At 43.5% G+C, this 18,685-nt stretch overlaps 1 protein-coding gene across 2 annotated transcripts; it reads right to left on the bottom strand.

Annotated features, from left to right (window-relative positions):
• Nucleotides 1-1,202: 1,202 nt before the first annotated feature.
• LOC131287323 (tetraspanin-2-like) lies at nt 1,203-3,383 on the bottom strand. 2 transcript variants are annotated; one of them, XM_058316361.1, is made up of 5 exons: nt 3,238-3,383; nt 2,965-3,159; nt 2,702-2,875; nt 2,424-2,642; nt 1,203-2,027 (listed from the first exon to the last, which is right to left on the bottom strand). In XM_058316361.1, the coding sequence occupies exons 1-5, from the start codon at nt 3,301-3,303 to the stop codon at nt 1,875-1,877; spliced, it is 807 nt and encodes a 268-aa protein (XP_058172344.1). In that variant the 5' UTR covers nt 3,304-3,383; the 3' UTR covers nt 1,203-1,874. The 2 variants fall into 2 exon arrangements, with proteins under 2 accessions (XP_058172344.1, XP_058172345.1); XM_058316362.1 differs by having other exon boundaries at nt 2,965-3,180; nt 3,238-3,351.
• Between the last annotated feature and the right edge of the window lie 15,302 nt (nt 3,384-18,685).

Here is an 18,685-nt window from a genome sequence, read left to right as displayed (position 1 = left end):
ACTCCGCCAAACGTCGAAAGGAATCAGTTTTATGATGCGCCGGCAACACATTAATCTATCACTTCATCAAGCCGCTAAATTCGCCCTGGAAGAATTCGCGTGAAAATAAACATTAAACTACGCTCTACCGGATAAAGGTGTACGCTGGTGCGTTTTTCCTTCCCGTTGTGGGAGCATGGAAATCCCCTTTAGGCGCTCCTTTGGTGACTGCATAATCTAATTTATGGGTCCATTTCGTTTGGCCCGATTTCGTGGCGATGTCAAAAGGATCGCAGCGAGGGTACAGAGGCAAGCGGACCGAAAGTCCCTGGATGAAGAAAATGGAGCCAAACGCTCGTAAAGGCTTTCGATAAAGGCCAACCGAGATTTACCCGTGACTCCGTATAGCAACAACAACAAAAAAACGGACATCAGTTTCATTGCGTTGGGCTGGTCTGGGCCGGGGTCGGCGCGAGGGTTTTCGGCTTAACGTCATTTTCTTTTCAACCCAACTCACTGTACGACGGTGCTCTAGGGAAAAATGATACGCCAACTTTACAGTTCGGTGTAAAAATACACCAAGAAAGTCCAAAATGAAACGAACACCCCTCCTAAACGAGGAAGCATGTCCGGATAAATTTTGCACCAAGCGTAACCTCGCAACGGGGAAAGACGACACCTCGGCAGGCGAACGATGAAGTAGGACAGTTAACGTGGGAACCCGATCCAGCGTGAACGAGGGACGCTTCTATGCAAGATAGCGATAAACTTTTAACGCTACTGGCAGGGATCCGTTGGAAGTAAATTGACTTGACAAGTGATACAAGCAAAGAACTCGTCGGATCTCGAATTCGTGTTTCGACATGCAGACAATATTATTTCAAGCCTGCAATGCGGATGACTACCTCGGAACAAAGCAGATGACATTGCCACATACTGGTAACATTACGATGGTAGAATTTCAAAAGCATCACAAATCTTAATCACCCAATAGGAAGATGCATGTTATTGCAGGACGGGAAGATACAAATCAACAACGAATACAATTGACACTTATCTCAATACACTTAACTAGAATATATTAACCCTCCCTTAGCTTAATGCACCCAAAAAACTACATTTAAATCAGTTTCGGATGTTTCAACATGTAAGAAGTTGTATCGAAAAAACTAACCACGTATCGTGTAAATTCATACAAAATAAATATTTATTCTTCTTACGCCGTTAAGAACACATGTACGTCAGGACATTTATCTACTTTGCAATGAGATTAATCGCTCGCTCGTTTTGTACGGAGAATGTGTTTTGTGGCTACGTCCACTATCTCATTTGAAATACCCGAAAGAAACCATTTGTTTTAAAATACAGTGGTAACAAACTACAGGCTGTAAAATTCAGCTGCACTACGACGTGATACGAGATTGGTGTACAATATATAATTATAAGTATACGATTAAATTTAAAATTCATGCGAGAACCTTCATTGTCTCATTTCTGTCATTGTTGTCGATGAATGTGTTTTGTTTTTTTTTTTTTGTTTTTTCTTAAGTAAATCCAGCTAGACAATGCACTAATTCTTTTCATTTTATAGGCATGCGTATGTCAACCTTCGTTCAATCAAATAAGCATATTCTGATTATCAAATATGTTGCTATATTTGGTTTGGGATTCCTCATTACGTCGACCACGCGGTCGTTGGGTCGATCGTTGGGTTAAAATTTATGATTATACTAATTCATTTCAATGGCAAAAGTAAGTATTTAACGTAAAATAAGCTTTGTCATGGCTAGTGTTATGTTATCGTATGAAAACAGATCTACGAATCGATTAGTAAATATACGAATATATGAATATGTACGTAGAAAAATGTGTTGCACGATCGTCGTTCGCTTCGTTTAGTGTTTATAGTTATCGTTCCTGCGTATAGCGCAGCAGAGTAAAAGGGAGAGTATCAGTGTCAGCAGCTCGATGGCCACAATCGCGGCCCCTACATAACAGATCAGTTTCACGTTTTCCTTTATTGCTTTCACCACTTTATCCATGCACCCCTAGAAAAACAGGTGGAGAGAAATTAAATTATAAAACAAGAAATCGACAAGGGATTAATAATTGAGAGCGAGACAGTGACGGCAGTTCATCTCAGTCCCACGTTCAACCAAGGCGTTACAGACATGAGTACTCCATGTAAGCAATCTTAGATCAAGGTACTATTTTTAGAACAATGTATTGCCCCAAGGCATAAAGCGATGAGGCCCCTGGTCACATATTTCTTCGATGAACATGTCCCATTGGAATAGGCGAGAAATGCCGAACCGATGCGAGATGACGTCTGCCACGCCGTTCAAAGCGGCACACATGTTCATGATAGGGCGTTACCAGAAGAGTAAACCCAAGATGTTCGCACGAACATGAACACTTATTCGTAAGAAAATAATTCTACTCACGTCCGAAAATATATGTGCATCTTCCGTTTTCGATGCCACGAGATGCATCTGTGTTGCTCTTTTGCATTCTTCCGAAGAGATATTGGGCACGCAGCATGTTTCCGGGACCTTGTAGTTCGACGGTTGATTGGAAATCTCGATGCTAGGTGTCGGACGCTCTACGTTATTAAAAGCACTGGACTTCCAATCATTTGGCCCTTCCGCACCACAACACTTGTACTGAATGAATAATTTGTATTATTATAGAATATTAGCAAGCCTAGCTTAGTGATGCATACGTGTTTTTGGAAGGCGTCCAATGTTTCCGTGCGCGTCGGAATGATGCCGTATTGGGTCTGCACCGCTTCTTTTACAGCCGAACGCACCACATTGTCCAACTTGTCGGAATTTTGAAACGCCCAGGCACCGGCAGCCAGCTCAGCCACGAGCACCATCAGCAGGCAACAGAAAAACTACGAAGAGGGTGGTGTACGGAAGAGCAAACCCCATTTCTTAATATTCATTTTCATTCAACATGGGCTACAAGATTGTTAACCATTACCGATGTAAGCATCCATTGAGATTCCTTAAATGCACCACAGCAGCCAAAAAATGCAACGACTAGCATCAGCCCACCAACGGCAAGAAAGATGTACAATGCAATCAAGTAGTGCGTTTCGTTTTGGGTAATGGAAATCAGGAAGGTGGGGTCGGAAAGCATCCAGATGGCCAGCGAAACGATCAGAAATCCGACAACCTACATCGAAACAATCCATTACTCCATATTTCATTACATTGAATGTCCAAAAGTAAGTATGATTGTTGGGATATTTACCCAAAACAATAAATTCACAAGCACCACAAGGTATTTCACCACTGAACAGCACCCTTTTATAGCCATTTCGATTTCCTTTTCTTTTCAAGGAAGTCACAAGCAGAAAACTACACAGGCAAACACTAGTGTTTCGGAAATATTTCGGATTATTATCACTACTCGCACAGCAAACGCCCTCGGTTTACAATTTGTTTTGCTTCTGAAAAAACGCGTCAACTTGGACAGCAAAAGCTGACGCTATTAGTCCTACCTGTTTATACCTGTGTGGTTCAAGACTCATCATGTCAGTTGTCATGTTGACAGCGAGACATGACCAAGATCAATCTTGTGACAACCTTGGTTGTTTGGCCGTTACATTACCACCACGTGCCACTTTGTAAATAAACTTTACGCATGTAGAAATAAATGCTACACAAAATAACCATTGAAAACATGCATTCATGTAATGCTTCACCCCTAGGCGGAGATATTGGAGTGTATTGTGTTTGTTCATTCAACACTTGTACTGCTTTTCCACTTCTCACTCCCACAAGATGTTGCTTTCCATGCTACGGTTGATAAGGAATTGGATTGCGCAGTGTTAGTTTAAAAACGGAATATTTGGAATACCTGTTTATTAATTTTACTGAAAGTTTGGAGCTTACAGTAAATTTGAAAAAAAATGAATTTAAAATTAAGAAAGTGAAAGCATTGTTTGAAAAAATGTATTGTTTGTCTGGTTGGTATAAATCTATTTATAATTTGATTCTGCACACAACCAGATCAGATTGAAAGATGCATTGCCAAAAAACTTTCCAGATGATTCAAATTTAAATACCAATTGTTAAAGCTATAAGCTGCTTCCTCATAGCTCAGATGATTCAATGTTCTTTTAGTTGTTTCTGAATGTCTTATCCCATTTCGTCGCATTAATCGCTTCTCATTGCGGAAGAATTGCTGTAATATATAAAACCGAAGAGTTACGAGCTTTTGAATGCTACAAACGTATCAATTATTTTATAATATTTGCATACTCATGCCCAAGAGATAATATCGAGAACCGTCGACGACCCGGAAACATGATAGAGCATGATGAAGAAAGCTATTCCCTCGTGTAGCGTTATTCATATCTCGTAAAGTTATTATAATTTCGTGCCACATGCTTCCGAATAATGTAATATGCTGCGCCATTTGTCCTCGCTCTCGCTCTACACTGGCAGGGACTTCCACTGTGACCAAACCGTGGAACCGTGGGGAGGAAAAAAAAAGATGACAACACGACGCGACGGCACACACACACAGAGCGCGTCGAATGCGAGATGTCGAGATGAATTATGATACAGCTTAATACAGCATAATCATTAGCATAAAAATGAAACCATCAGGGTGACACAGCGCCATCGAGCGCAAAATGATTTTGTGAAAATTCCCAAAGTGACATCAGGAGCAACATCGAGTCTCGTGCTGGAGTTTCCCGGTACCCCTTCCAATCGGGTCGGCGTCCACGTTCATTGAAAACGCGAGGCTCTTTCCGAGACTCTGAAAGCGATTTGTTCAGCAATTCCCAAAGCTCCCTAAGCAACGAAGAATTCCGCGAACCCTCGGAGGAACAATTTCACCCACCCGGACCAGTTCACTTTATCATAAAGCTATCACACGAACATGATATTGATGTAATCATTCTTCCGGGAGTCATATAAGCGAAGTCCCGGTTCAGTCGTTTGCAAATCCAATCGGAAGATCAATCGAAAGAGGAAGTTAATAAAGCCGCAAGTAGATTTTCGCTTGGCCAAATTGCACAACGATGAGTAAGGGAGCTTTGTTTAAATAGATGGCTTTGTTAACACAGTTTCATCACGATACATACGGCTGGCAACATCAATCACGAAAGGAAGTAAGAAAAATTGGATACCCCACCAATCGACCAAGAACATTAAGGAAAAGGATCTTATGATCGTTAAAATTCAGAAAACGTTTCCAGGATGCCCTCAAATTAATCTTAGGGCAAGATTTACTACAGGAAAAAAGAAGAAGAATGGATTTAGGCTGTGAAAAGTAGGCCATATACTAAAGACAGCTGTTTTAAGATTCAAAACTTTTCCTGTTCCAGCGATATAGCTAAGCGCATCCAGTAGACCTACTGCCGAAACGACGGACGATTCCTTTGTTTTACTGATGTTTACCGAGGTGGAAGGATTTGAGGTGATGTCTTGTGGGCATCTTTTGGGTCACTTCCGAACATGCCCTTTTGAACCGTCAATGGGGAAACTTTGGCACCGACGGCAACCGACGAACGAAATGGCTGCGTCGTCCGCCAGTTCAACACACAAAAGCAACAAACAGATTCAAAGATGAAACGGAAAGTTGAACGAAAGGCTTTTCGGTACAGACATGAAACAAAAAGAACGATGGGTGAACCCTTGTTAACAATTCATTTATATGTTCGTATCTGCGCTTCTCTTTTGAAATCCGGTTATTATGTACCGGAATGTTTTTCAGGTCACGTGGATCGATAGAGCGATGCTGTTCCTCAAACAAATATTGATCTGTTTTCTGAATATGTTTGCTTGTTCACTGAATCTTGCAAAGGATTATTTGGGTGGCTTCTTTGAACAGCTTGTAGAAAAAAAATTAACAAGCGAATGAAATTAAATTCTGTTATTTTCATTAAATTAAAATATATTGTTCTTAGACGACTAATTCCTCGAAGACTGATCCTATTAAACCTTCCTCAGTCTTGATGCAGAAGGCGAACCGGGAGTGATGCATTCTGTCACGTTATCCCTATTTTACTGGCTTGCTCTGATTTTCGAGGCGAAACGAAACCGAAGCTAATCATTCATATCGATCGTTCTGCAGTGCCATTCTTTCTGGCGGTGATTAATTTTCCCGCCTTTGCCCAAGGATAGACGAGGCGAAGAAATGACTAACGCCAACCCTGAGCGGCAAGAAAAACGATTGGTGTGTCGCGTTTGTGTTTTTTCTCGCCGAGCACAACGCTAAAGGTAAAGCCGGCAAGCAGGCTTGATAAGTTGAACTCATCATAAATATTCATCAGCGTTTTGACCGGATTTTCCATGTGGCACCGGCTCCTCGTTCGTCGTTGGATCGTTCGCCCGGGGCACGCTCGTGACTGTAAAAAGCCTCCAAACGATTTCGACGCCGCAGGCAGAAGGAAGACAACTTCACTCGAAAGAATGACTAATTAAGCTTGCCCACAAAACGACACTACTCCAGGTGTTTCCTGCTGTGCGGAGGAGGGCGCATCATGCCATCGGCTGCCAGTGAGGGGGAGGGGGTCCTTACCGAAGATATTCCCGCTCGGAAATTCCAGCAGAAGTTGTGAGCCAAACTTCCAAGCACAGAGTAAGACAAAAAATATGCTGGATGATTTATGAAGCCTTACACGGATGATGGATCAATGATGAATGTGGGAGGAGATTGGAGAAAGTGGCGGGAACAACTTTTCCGATTCAAAAGTGACTAAAGCTTTCCTTCCTTCTGCCATTAGAAGGTGTGGGAGGAGGTAATCTTATCGGCTGTGATGGCGGAAAAACTTTTACTAACGAAGGTTATATCTCATTTGATAAGGTTGATCACAAGAAATCCAATTGAACTTCGGAAATTTCGAGCGGTTTTTTCAGTAACCTTCTTTTGAGAACGAATATAGAAAATAGGCTAGAGTATAATTGTTAATTTGTAATAAATTTCGTTTGTCTAAAATCGCGTACAAAGTCTCCATTGTCAAATTATCACAATAATACCAAGGAGCATCTGTAGCTAGTGTTCAGTGAATGGTCAGATAAAAGCATCTAAGTTGAAAATCTTTAGTTACTGTCTTCTACGTCAAAAGTTGAAGAAAACTTAAGAAAAGAATAATCCTGCTCTTACAAAAACCATCTTAATTTTAACGTTCAGCAAGGGAGATAGGTTCAGGGGTGTACTTTCATAAGCCATCATAAATTTCCAATGCAAAAGAATATAATGTTTCCAGAACGGATTGATTGCATGCAAACCCATCAACCTTTCTTCACTTAGAGGTTACCGGTGCATCGGTCGACAAAGAAACGTCACCTGGCCACAGAAACGACCAAATGATACGTGAGCGGTTTACTATTCCGTTCCAGTGCACCGGATTTAGCAGTTTTTTCACGTCAAAAAGTCCATCCCTGCCAGATGACCGCACTGCGGATCATCCGTTTGTCAAAAAGCTTTCGCTGAGCGAAGGAAAAACGACCGTGGAAAAGAAATACACTTTTTGGTGTGGGTTACCTGCACAAAGCAGCAACAAGATTGATAGAGTCCCTACGCCACAGGAAGACGAGATTTACCATGGAGTATCAATGTCCGTGAGTCCGCTCGAGTGCAGCACAAATCGTTTGTCAAGGTGCGCCACGTTGAGAACGTTATTTATAACCAGATGGTATGGAATTGCTTACTATTGTGCTTCGTTTTGAATTTACCCAAAAAACAAAAATTCTTATAACTCGGTCAAAGTTTCAGAGAATATCCTAGAGCTATTACATTTTGAATTTGTGATGAAAAATTGAAGCAATTTAAAATGGGAACACTGTAATGTCGGAAACGTTGAGAAGAAAGACGTTGCTAGGCTCTTGGGAGCTTTTTACAGGACCTTGGAGTCCTACCACCTATCTAAAAATAAGCTTAGACACATTCCTGACACATCCTGCTCAATTAACGTGATCCTAATTCATCGCCACCCTTTTAACGCGGGAGCTGTTACATGGCGTTACAAGCAAGTACTTGAAATCCACCGTTGTTCCATCAAGTACCTTCTTATAAAACATCGTCACTTTAACACGTTAAAATCCTTGTTGAGCGCAAACTAAACGTGACAGTGCAGATTGAATCAATTTTCATTATGTTCGTCGCAAACAAAATGGAATTTACTGAGAAAGAAATGAAAAGACTACAAGCTTTCTTTAAAATTAAATTACTGTCAAAAGTGGAGATAACGTCAAATCGTTATGCACTAAAACTAAAGCTTTTATTACTTATATAATTTTCTGTGGAAATATGTGATATTGTCAACAAGTTTATTTACAACAATATACTTCCAGTACTTTTTACAAGAAATTGAAGCAAAATGTTAACACTTTCACGCGGTCATAGAATACGTCCATCATAAGCCACGTTTCACTCAAAATGCGCTCGTTCTAGTTCACGGAACACGATATCTGACGATCCTACATGACAGGGCTATGAAAAAACAAAACCCAGTCCCGTACGGGGTAGATGTTATGTACTTTGCACCGAATCGAAAACAAACCACCAGGCATACCGCAACGGTTAAGCTCGCCCAGATTTACGCCGAACCGGAAAGAAGCGTCCCAATTAGCTTCTGCGCGTACCGTCTTCATCTTGCCCCCGAGTAAATGAGACGTCCACAGCAGACCCAGGGAAAGTCGCTGAACCCAGCGTTCAGGCACCTTTTCTCGGCGTAGGTTTCCCGGTTTGCAGCGTAATAACGATAGCGCTCATTAGCAGCACCCCGGCTGAAATGGGACCCGGGTTTGTGTGTGTGTTTGTGACGGGCTAGGGGGGATGGCGGCAGAGAAGCGGGAAGGGGTTGTTTGTAAACCGTGTTGATGGGGATGCTGGGAGAGATAGTTTTTAAGTTGCTGCTCTATTATTCCACCTCGTTCGGAAGCGGTTTTGCTTTCACTTCAGGCCACAGTAAAATCGACCCGAAGCGTTATCCTTGTGCAGTTGGAAAGCAAAAGCAAAAACAAAAGCTTGCCCACTACGGCGGGATGCCACCGGAAGGAACGGTATGCAACTGTCACCTGCAGGCAGTTCCTGGGTCAGTGCACACAGCACAAACACGGTCCAGAAGGATGCTTACACAAAAACACACAGACAGTTTCACTCGAGTTCGAATGAACAAGTGAGAGACGATCAGGAGCAGCCAAGCATTCTTAGCATGTTTAATTAAAAATTGTGCTCTTTGCATTTTCCTCACCACTATTCTTTTTCTAATTATTCTTCTTCTTCTTCTTTCATCAATCAGATTTTTCATATTGAACTCTCCTTGCTTTAAAGTATCATTCGTTTCATACTTGTTTACTCTACTTAAACCGTCAAGTATGCTATTCGGTATGTGTATGGAATTCAGCATCGTTATTTATTCTCAACGTTTGAAGAGAAAGAAAGAACTTGTGAGGAATTCCCCGCCATCTTTCAGGGAAAAAATAAACCTTAAAATACCTGCTGCATTCCATTGCAAACAACACGGGTGGTGCAATTCAATTAATTCTCCCATAAATTCCAATACCAAGGTGATAAATCTCCAAGCAAATTTAAAATCCACTCTAGCGTAACTGCAGAAGCTCTGGCAATTTGTTTTTTTCTTTAGTTATTCTTCTTCGCTATTGATGGCGAGCTAAATGCACTCGTCGTATGCTGCACCCAAGCTGCTCCGTTTCGTGTGCCTGTTTATTCACATCTCTTTGACCACATTCGCATTTTTCCCAGCCCGTATGCGCCCATTTGCTTCTCTTAGCCAACCCATTAGGCCACGTCTTTTGTCGATGGCTGTGATTTCGAACCGAGGCTTAGGTGGTTTCTGGTTCCTCGCCTCCTATGATGTCCCATGGGAAAACCACCAACCGAACCCCGTACGCCTATCAAAAGAGTCGCCTATCGATTTCGGAACAGCCCGCCGGTGTTATTTGCCAAGCAATCGAAGGATATACAAACGACTCCGGATACGCTGGACAGGTGCAAACAAGGACGAGGGATGGGGGAAAAAAACGGAGGGAAAAAATGGCAAACGATGCCAAATTAGGGATACAACACGCGAACGTGAAAGGATGCAAAAGAAGAATCAGAGCGAACAAATTGTTGAGATAGTACCGAAGGCCTTCTTTTTTTCAATTTTGTGAGTATGTGTGCTTGTGTGTGTGTTCTGCAGGTTGCGGGCCAGATTCTGCCCGGATGCGGAAAGTTCAAAGCGTATCCCGGGCGAGATGCTGGGAATCCAGAACCGGGCGGCGTAAAGACGGGTGCTGTACGTAGTATCGAATATCATCAACGAGTATAATCGCATATTCTCTGTCCGGAAATAAAAGAAAAACTCCACACAACGCAGGCAGGAATGGCAGGCAGGATAATAAAAGAAAAATCCGAGCGACTCTTTTTCCGCATCAGCACCGCACTAACGGATAAAATCAAATAAAAGAACTGATAGAAATTCATGAGACTATCGTTAGATGGCTATCGGGTGCGCGTTCGTATTGTGTACGGAACCGCTGGAAACCGAAATCCTAGGCCCAGTGGGAATTTCATGCTTTTTCCATACTGATTTGGACATTCTTTCTTCCTTTTTCTCGCATTCTAATACATAAAAACTCCCGCTAAACTTCCGGTAAAAATGTGTAGACTGCATTTAGATTTCCACGCTTGCTGCGTGGAGATCGAAACCAAACTTAAATACACTAGGCGTTTGTTCACTTCATATTGCCTTATCTGTAGACTTCTTCAACAGAGTCAATTTAAAAATGCTTTAAAAATTATATATTATTTTGAGAATTCATCTTGGTAAAACACGATGTTATACTTCTTCAATTCTTCAACGACTATATTATCTATCGATTTGTTGTTCGAGGAAAACAACATCTTGAATTTTATAAAAAGATGCTGCCAATAACTATACAACATACTTTAACACAGCAATCTCAACCAATCTTGCAAAACACATTCTTTTCGCCGCAAACAAACCACCTACTTCCCGATCCCAACGGTACGATAGAACAATCCCTCAAAACCAAACGAAATTCTTCTCCAACCGAATACCGGTTCCTGAACGACGTTCGCAGCTCGTAATGAATGGGTTGCAACATAATCCACAATCATCCTCAGCCAAACAAACAGCCCGTTTCATTATCATTATATCTCCCCGTTGGGATGGTTTTCCTTTCGTTCCGTTCTCCCGCCTTTCCGCCAGCAGGACTCATTTCTATTTATCGCGTATCATGTTTATCTCGTTTGCTCGATGCCATTTTCCACCGGCGAACAATAACACGCTCCGCAACAACAACTATAATTCAAACAAACAACAAAAGCGGCCAAAAGGAAATGGGGGGGAAAAAAACCAGTTGGCAGAAACGAAGGAAAATCTTTCTCCAGCCGCCTCGAGGGTTTTTCTTCTCGCCCGCACGATGCCAAAGGTGGTTTATTATGTGTGTCTTCCAATCGACCTTTTCGTTCGTCCTTTCGTTAAAATGGCAGCTCCTGCGGACGTGTGTGCTGCTGGCGGGGACACGGGCGTGTGTGTGTGTGTGTGCTTGTGTGCAAACGCCATTCGTTACCCGACCCGCTTTGTGTCGTCTCGACAGCGAAATGGCGACAAAATGCTACTTTTAAGACCACGCGCACCGAATGTGACAAGCATCTCATAATCATTTTCGTCCACGTGCCTCCATTCTTTGCCTCCTTCCCTGCGGGTTTCTGCTCCATTTTGTGACACACATACGACGTCGTCGTGGGAGAATGAAAACGATCGTGGTATTAGCGTCCTTGGCGCTGACTGTTTGTTTATTTTTTCCCTTTTGTTGATGGTCGTTCAGTCAGCCCGAAAACCTGGCTCATGTTGTAAAACCGTGATCTTTTCTCATCAAAAGGCATCAATTTCACACCTCACCACCCCTGCCGTACCCTTCGCCCCGAGTGTAATTCTAGGATTAAATCAACAACGTTTTACTTCTGCCGACTGCTCGGGAACGTCGTTTGCCGATTTGTTGTTTGCGCCGGTAGAGTGGAGGAGAAATTTGCCAACCATGGCCTCCCGCACGTCATCGCCCGAGAAAGACAGAGAGGCAGACGAACGTTTGTCAAAAGGCTTAGAAGAATTTTCAAAATCTCACCACTCAGTCATCGGGGTGCCATCTGGACTCGTCCGGCGATCGATCCAGCCAGGTCTTCTAGCAGCAAGTGAGCTGCTAAATCCTTACCAGCGATACGCTTTTACAAACTGCTAGGCGTTAAAATCCATCAGTAACGGAAGACGTGTCGGGATCACTCCGTTCTCTCAACACCCCCCGGATGATGAACGAGGTTTACCGAAAGGCTCAAACGCTCACACGCACAACGTATCGCCGGCCATCGCCATATCGTTTGGGAGGAACGTGAAGATGATCCATCCGATGGCCAAACGAACCGAGAAGCGCTGGTGTAAAGTGTCTTATGTACAAACACGAGGAAAAAAACTGGAGCCGTTTCAAGCGCCTTCGACGATCCATTGAGCGAATCCGGCGCCATTTTGGAGTTTTGGTCATTTACTTTAATGTGTTTATCCCTTAAATCCCGCACTTTTCAACCAACTCCAAAGCAAACAAATTTTAACCTCCGACCACAGTTATGGAGCGCGCTCGGTTCCGTTCAACAAACCACGAACGTGACGTGCGGAATTCACGTTACATTTAACCGAACCAACTACCGGCACAAATGGCAGGACGAGGGCAAGAAAAAGCAACACCAAGTCGACCAAGTCAAAGCTCGCTTTTCGGCACAGCTTGCTGAGGTGCCCGCTTTTCAACCCACCGCCATAAGGTAATGCGAGGTGAACGTTCTGAAGGTCAGGACCATGGTGGCAATAATTATAAATCATTTCTTTTTCGCTCCCGTTCGAAGAACGAAAGCACGAACCGCCGCAAATCGGTAAAAGAGTAGCTCCTGTTTACATTTACCTCCGATGGCTGTAACGGTTTTCTCTTCTTGCCTTTGGGGGGTTTGTTATTTTATGCTTCAATTTGTATGCCTCGATACACACGCACGCACGATAAGCCAACGGGCGAGTAGGAATTGAATTTTGATGGTGTTACTTTATTTACCACATTTTAAGAGAAGAGAAAACGTTTTCAACTGGCTCAGGATATACGAAATGGAAGTCTGATTTCCTATACATCAAGTTATTAAGAGTAAAAAGAAAACACTTTTCATACAGTTGATATTTCCTCACTATGTTAACCTAATAATTGAATCTGACAAAGCAACAGCTTCAAAACAGATTTTAAGGAAATCCAAAAATAGATCTTTTTATCCCATTTCATTATCAATTCTTACTTGAAATTAAAATACAAGAACAAATCAGATTACTTCCACCGTTCCTTTTTATGTTTGCTCACGTGTTTTCTTTCTCTTCAAAAGGCAGTGACGTGTTTTTATTTATTTAGTTTCTACCTTATTCTCTTTCCACATTTTTTTAAAATATTAAAAAATTGTTTTACGTACTTTTAATAAAATATTTCTCTCCTTTGCACGATCGCATGGCAAGATTTATTAAAAGACGTGTTTCATCTTTCCGCCGCTTCGTTCAATAGAGCTCGGTTCGGAGTGAACCGTCTTTCAAGCCTTCTGAGAAACCAAACCCCGGATCTTGTACCGTGTGATTAGCTTAACCGAGGACTCTTTGAACCTATCTTCCTTGAGTGCAGGATGAGACATGGCAAATGTTCATTAGCAAGTGTCTCGGCTTACCGTCTTATTTTCTTTTTACGTGCACAACATCAAGCTTACAGGAAATAGCTAAGAGTATGGTTAATTAATTACAACGCAAAATCCATCAGTTCCGGTTCGCATTCACGTGGACAGGAAATGATGGGCCTTTTTCCTTTCATCTCGTTCATTACAGGGTTCCTTCTTCCGGCATTGTTCTCAACGTGAGCCGGACCTACGGTTGGTGACACAATCAAATGGATGGATGTCAAGGCACATTTTCTCGCTATTTAGCGCAAGATGCCGTGATAAGAAGGAGCTAAAATACTTTGCGGAGTCATCAATATTCAACCAATTTGAAATGTTTCTTCCTCAAACATGCGTATAAGAGGAAAGATATGAAGCTTCCTGCTTTTCCGATTAAACCAGGTCGCAACTAATCCAGCTAAACGTTGCCATATCCGGCGAAAGGTTTCTTCCTGTTACCTCGAAGATTGCAATATTCATCTAAAGCGGATGCCACATAGGAAGATAAAGAATCGAAGGTAGTAGAACACCCCATGCGGAACCGGAAATTGAAGCCTCGTCGGTGCGGTAAATGAGCAACGATACCGTTACACGTGGACGTTTCCGAAGGGCGAAAGGAAAGTCGGCGAAGGAAGGAAAACAAATCAAATCATTCGTATTCTTTCGCAACGGATGAGAAACTCTGCATCGAACATCGAACCCGATGTCACCGATATCTCACTCGGGGTTTGGCCGGGGGTAAAAAAAACCTATTGCAGCTAACACCGGAAGTTCGGGAAAATTCTTCCCATCCCCCGGGAAAGGATATCCCAAGCGCGAGCTTATGCACCATCTGATGAAACACGGTTTCCACATACGCCCAGCTGTTTCCGCTTCAATTCTACCCGAAGAAGGTTGCTTAAGAAATGGTGTCAGTGAGTCCGCACGAGGTGTGACAGTGCGAACGGAGCATTTGTAAATTTTCACGCTCTTTTGGTTTGTGCTGCTTTTCCGGCCGAGCAGAACACGGTTTCCTCTTTCCTTCTTTTTAGTTACGGAAGAATAAGCTCGTGCGAAATGGATGAAACAAAGTAAGTTACTTCTGCGAGTCGCGATTTTTGCCGCACACAAAGACATTGTGGTTTTCCGAACGTCTGGTAGAGTCATTTTCTCGGTAAAACCAGGGCCCTGCCAACGAATCCCATCGAGCTCTGTTTCAATGGAGATTCTCCCTTTTCCAACACCTGCCGTTGCTTTTCCAACTATCCGCTCGAAAGCTGTTGAACCGAATGAAGCAACTTTCTTGCTGTGTTTCCCTCAACATCCCTCCATCACCTGCATACCGTGAAGAAGAAAAAAACGATCATGAGCATTTGGCAGCACAAGTGGAATCGATTTATTTACGCTTGCACAAATATTCCCCGGGAAAAGGCGAAAAGCGCTCCACCTCCGGGCGGTTTTATCCTTTCGGGTTACAAGTCAAGCCCGAACGCCCGAAGGTTTGGAAGCAGCGCGTGTGAAGTGGCCGTAAAGCGGACGTGGGAGCCGGCGTCTCACAATCGTGACACGTGATGCGTGACAATCAACATCGGTGGAAGTGGGCTGGAAAAATACACTGTCACACAGTATGTTAGGCATTTGTGCGCACGACACCGCCCGACCACCCCCATACCACACTCGAACGGGTGCTTGCCGGCACAAGTGTCATTCCGAGAAAAAGGATGTCCTTAAGTGCTCCGGAAGAAGCCGCAGCCCATACGGGTTTCGACAGCTTTTCGGGCTAGATTTACTGTTGACATGATTTTGACGCCACTCCTCAAAGAAGGGGGGGAAGAAAAACGATGTGGGAACCTGTTTTTAAAGGCACCCCCTTCAAAAAGCCTTAATGGATCCTAACACTTCACACTCACACGACACACACACTCACACGAAGGGTAAACGTATCGGTGGAACAGGTGACTACAATTTGCATCATCGACGTGGTAAATGATTGTTTGCCGGAGTTGTGGAACAACGGTGCGGAAAACCCTGTTGAATCGTGGAAAAATGATGCCCAGCTCGTTCTACCTTTCGCCCAGGAAGTTGGTGAAAGCTACCATCCATCTCTGGTGTGGCCTCGTTGGGAGGTGATTGATTGTGACATGATAGACATGGACAAAGCAATATGCTGATCAGATGATTTCGAGGAAAAGCCGATCCAATTGATTGCCCGGAAGAGTAATTGGCGTCATTTTGAAGGGAAAACTACATTAGAGCATATTTCTCTTTTATTCGAACGCAAATGGATATTGTTGTGATGCGTTTTACATCCTTTTCCACCAGTGGGCGCTGTTTCAATGATTGCATTTGCAAATATTACAATTGGATTTTCATTTGTTGTGTTCATGTCAAAAACAAAGTGCATTGAACTAAAAGGTCAAAACGATTAAAAGTATTTACAAATTGCCTGTAAAATACCATTTTCCAGCAAAACAAACGATTGCCTGACTTTTGAAGTTTTTCAGTGAAGTTAATCAAGAACAAATGAAATACTTGCTTGACAATCAAAAAGTTGCTCAAATTTCGCATCATCTATGACAATTATTTCTGAACCAAAATTAATTGATGCTGTCAGGGCAAACGAAGCTAAACATTTCACCCATATTTCCCTGCCTTTGTAGAAAATTCCCTCTCATAACTAACATGCGACCTTCTGGTACCAATTTCGGGACAATTACTTGCAACTCATCGCATCCGGAAAGCAGGACACCTATAAGTATAAGGGAAACAACAACGACAGGAACCATTTTTGGCCGGAGGAGCTTTAGTAGACCGACTAGCTGGTTGACTCTTCGGTTACACTCACATCACCAACAATCTGACCAAAAGGTTTCGGGAATGGAAAACGAGAGGGAGAGAAGGACATGATGCTTGGGAAAACATTTTCCTCGTTTCGGAAATTCGAAACTGCGGAGAGGGAAAAGATCACACTAGGCTAAGCATTTTTCCTCCGAGTTTCAGATTCACTACTAACATGGACCATCAGCTGCCTTGCATCGAGCACAATGCCCATAAACTTACATTTCCGCATCCGGAGCAAGGTACAAACAGTGGCGTAAAAGTTGCACCGAGGTTTTGCGATGATCGATGGAAAGAGAGCGAGCAACACAGAGGTTGTGAGTCTGACCGATGTACGACGAGCTGGCTCGACGAGTGGCGAAAGTTTGTGCTGGCAGCAAAACGAACAAGGGCCCGCGGTGAAGACTCGGTCTTTCCCGTCGGTGCCGTGCACTGATTTTCCGAGCGAAAAACATGACAGCAGCATTACATCCGCTTGGCCGTTGCAATCCCTGGTTCGGGCAGCTGCAACTGGCACACTTCCCTTACCTTTTTTTCCCGGTCCCGGTACTTGTCATCCAAGGTAAAAGGACACACTTCAGCCGGACCACCCGGGGATAGGTGAATCATGGAAAAACGTTTCAACCCGTTCCTGCGAAGGAGTGGACTTATACGCCTTCGGAAAACGGACGACCAACGGCGGCGGGAAAAAACGGAACCGGACCTTGCAGCTTATAGCGTCCGCGTGAGCCCCGTGTTTGCCCGTGTCGTGTGTCAAACTTTCTCCTACAATTTTCCAAAACGATGGCCACCTGATGGGACCACCTGGCAAGAGAACGAGCTGGACATTGTACGCTTTTGACCTTCACTGTCAGAACAGGAGGAGAAATGTGCGAAAAAACGTCCGGTGTTTATAAGCTTCAGCTCAGCTTGTTTTCTTTTCCCTCTCGATTTTCACACACCATCCCCAAAGGAAACACCGAAGTGTCCGAACGGCGGCACGGTGGGCTGATTAAGCATTTATGCTAATTAATTAGCTTAGCCCTAACTCTTGTTTACTGCTAACTCGAAATGGTTATACCTTCGACCAGGTGGTGAGAGTTTTCCAGCACCACCAGCACCATTGCCTCGAAGAAGACGCCTCCCACGGCGTTCCGTGTGCGTCCGGTCCGGAAAAAGGTAATAACATCCATGAAACAAACTGCGAAAAAGTTGTTACCAAAACCGGTAACGAGGACGCGCGGCCCGGCTTTTTCGCCGTCGTGAAACAAGTTTTATGGTTCGAGCATCGAGTTCGACCAACTATAATCGCATCGTCCCGTCCTGTCCCACAGTTTTCCCACTTGAAACTACATCGACGCATGCTGTGCAGTGGCAGGGGGGGATGGTGGCGACGTCTGTTCCAATTATTTACAACTCAACCAACCTGATTATGCCCTCTCCACCCACCGTTAAGTGGCCCTTTGGAGCAGGTTTGCGTCAACATCCCCTTTTTCGATGCGAAAGCTAAAAACGCAATTTCCATGCCCGCCTTTTGTTTCCGTCGTTTTGCGTTCGGTACTTTTTTTTCTCTCGCGCGCCGCAGAGATCCGGCTCATTTTCCGTTTAATTTATTTCATCAATGAACATTCACCACAGTGCTGCTTTCCCGTTCGCAATGTCAATTGCATTCAAATGGTCCAATCGAGCGTACTCCCCGGTGGCGGTGGGGGCTTTTCTCGATAGTTTTATTCCTTCCGTTCTTTCGCCACCTGTGTGTGTGTTTGGGTGCGTGCTTTCGAGAGGACATCGATGGAATTGCGGTTCATTGATGGTTAATTGGCAAACTCAAAGGGGGGAGGAAGAAATATTGCTAGCAAAACAAACGAGCAAACACATTGCATTGAGCGTGAGTACTAATAACGATCGAGCTGGAAATGTTGGCATTTGTGCTTCTATACATTAGAACATCAAGTGCTTGTTAGCCCATACAGAAGCGACTTGTACAGAAAAAGTTTGTTATAATAATTTCAACAGCATTCAACGTACGTTTTTTCCCCCCTATAAAACCTGTATCGTTCAACCATTTTTCCGCATGAAAATGAATGTGCAGAAGAACTGACAGGCGTGTTTTTTCCTCGAAATCGAACTATCAACATACATCATCATCGGTCCATTCAAGTGGAAAATGCAACATATATCAAAGAATGAA

This window comes from Anopheles ziemanni, chromosome 3 (assembly GCF_943734765.1).
Source record: "Anopheles ziemanni chromosome 3, idAnoZiCoDA_A2_x.2, whole genome shotgun sequence".
In the NCBI taxonomy this organism is placed as follows: Eukaryota; Metazoa; Arthropoda; class Insecta; order Diptera; family Culicidae; genus Anopheles; species Anopheles ziemanni.
The sequence above is the reverse complement of the archived record's forward strand: the minus strand, read 5'-3'. Positions and strand labels throughout refer to the sequence as shown.

Excerpts from the sequence above, each read along its gene's own strand:
- LOC131287323 (XM_058316361.1), bottom strand. The coding sequence starts at position 3,303 with ATGGCTATAAAAGGGTGCTGTTCAGTGGTGAAATACCTTGTGGTGCTT. Across the intron at positions 2,876-2,964 it reads CTCAATGGATGCTTACATCG|TTTTTCTGTTGCCTGCTGAT; the intron begins GTAATGGTTAAC and ends CCCTCTTCGTAG. Across the intron at positions 2,643-2,701 it reads TGGACGCCTTCCAAAAACAC|TACAAGTGTTGTGGTGCGGA; the intron begins GTATGCATCACT and ends TTATTCATTCAG.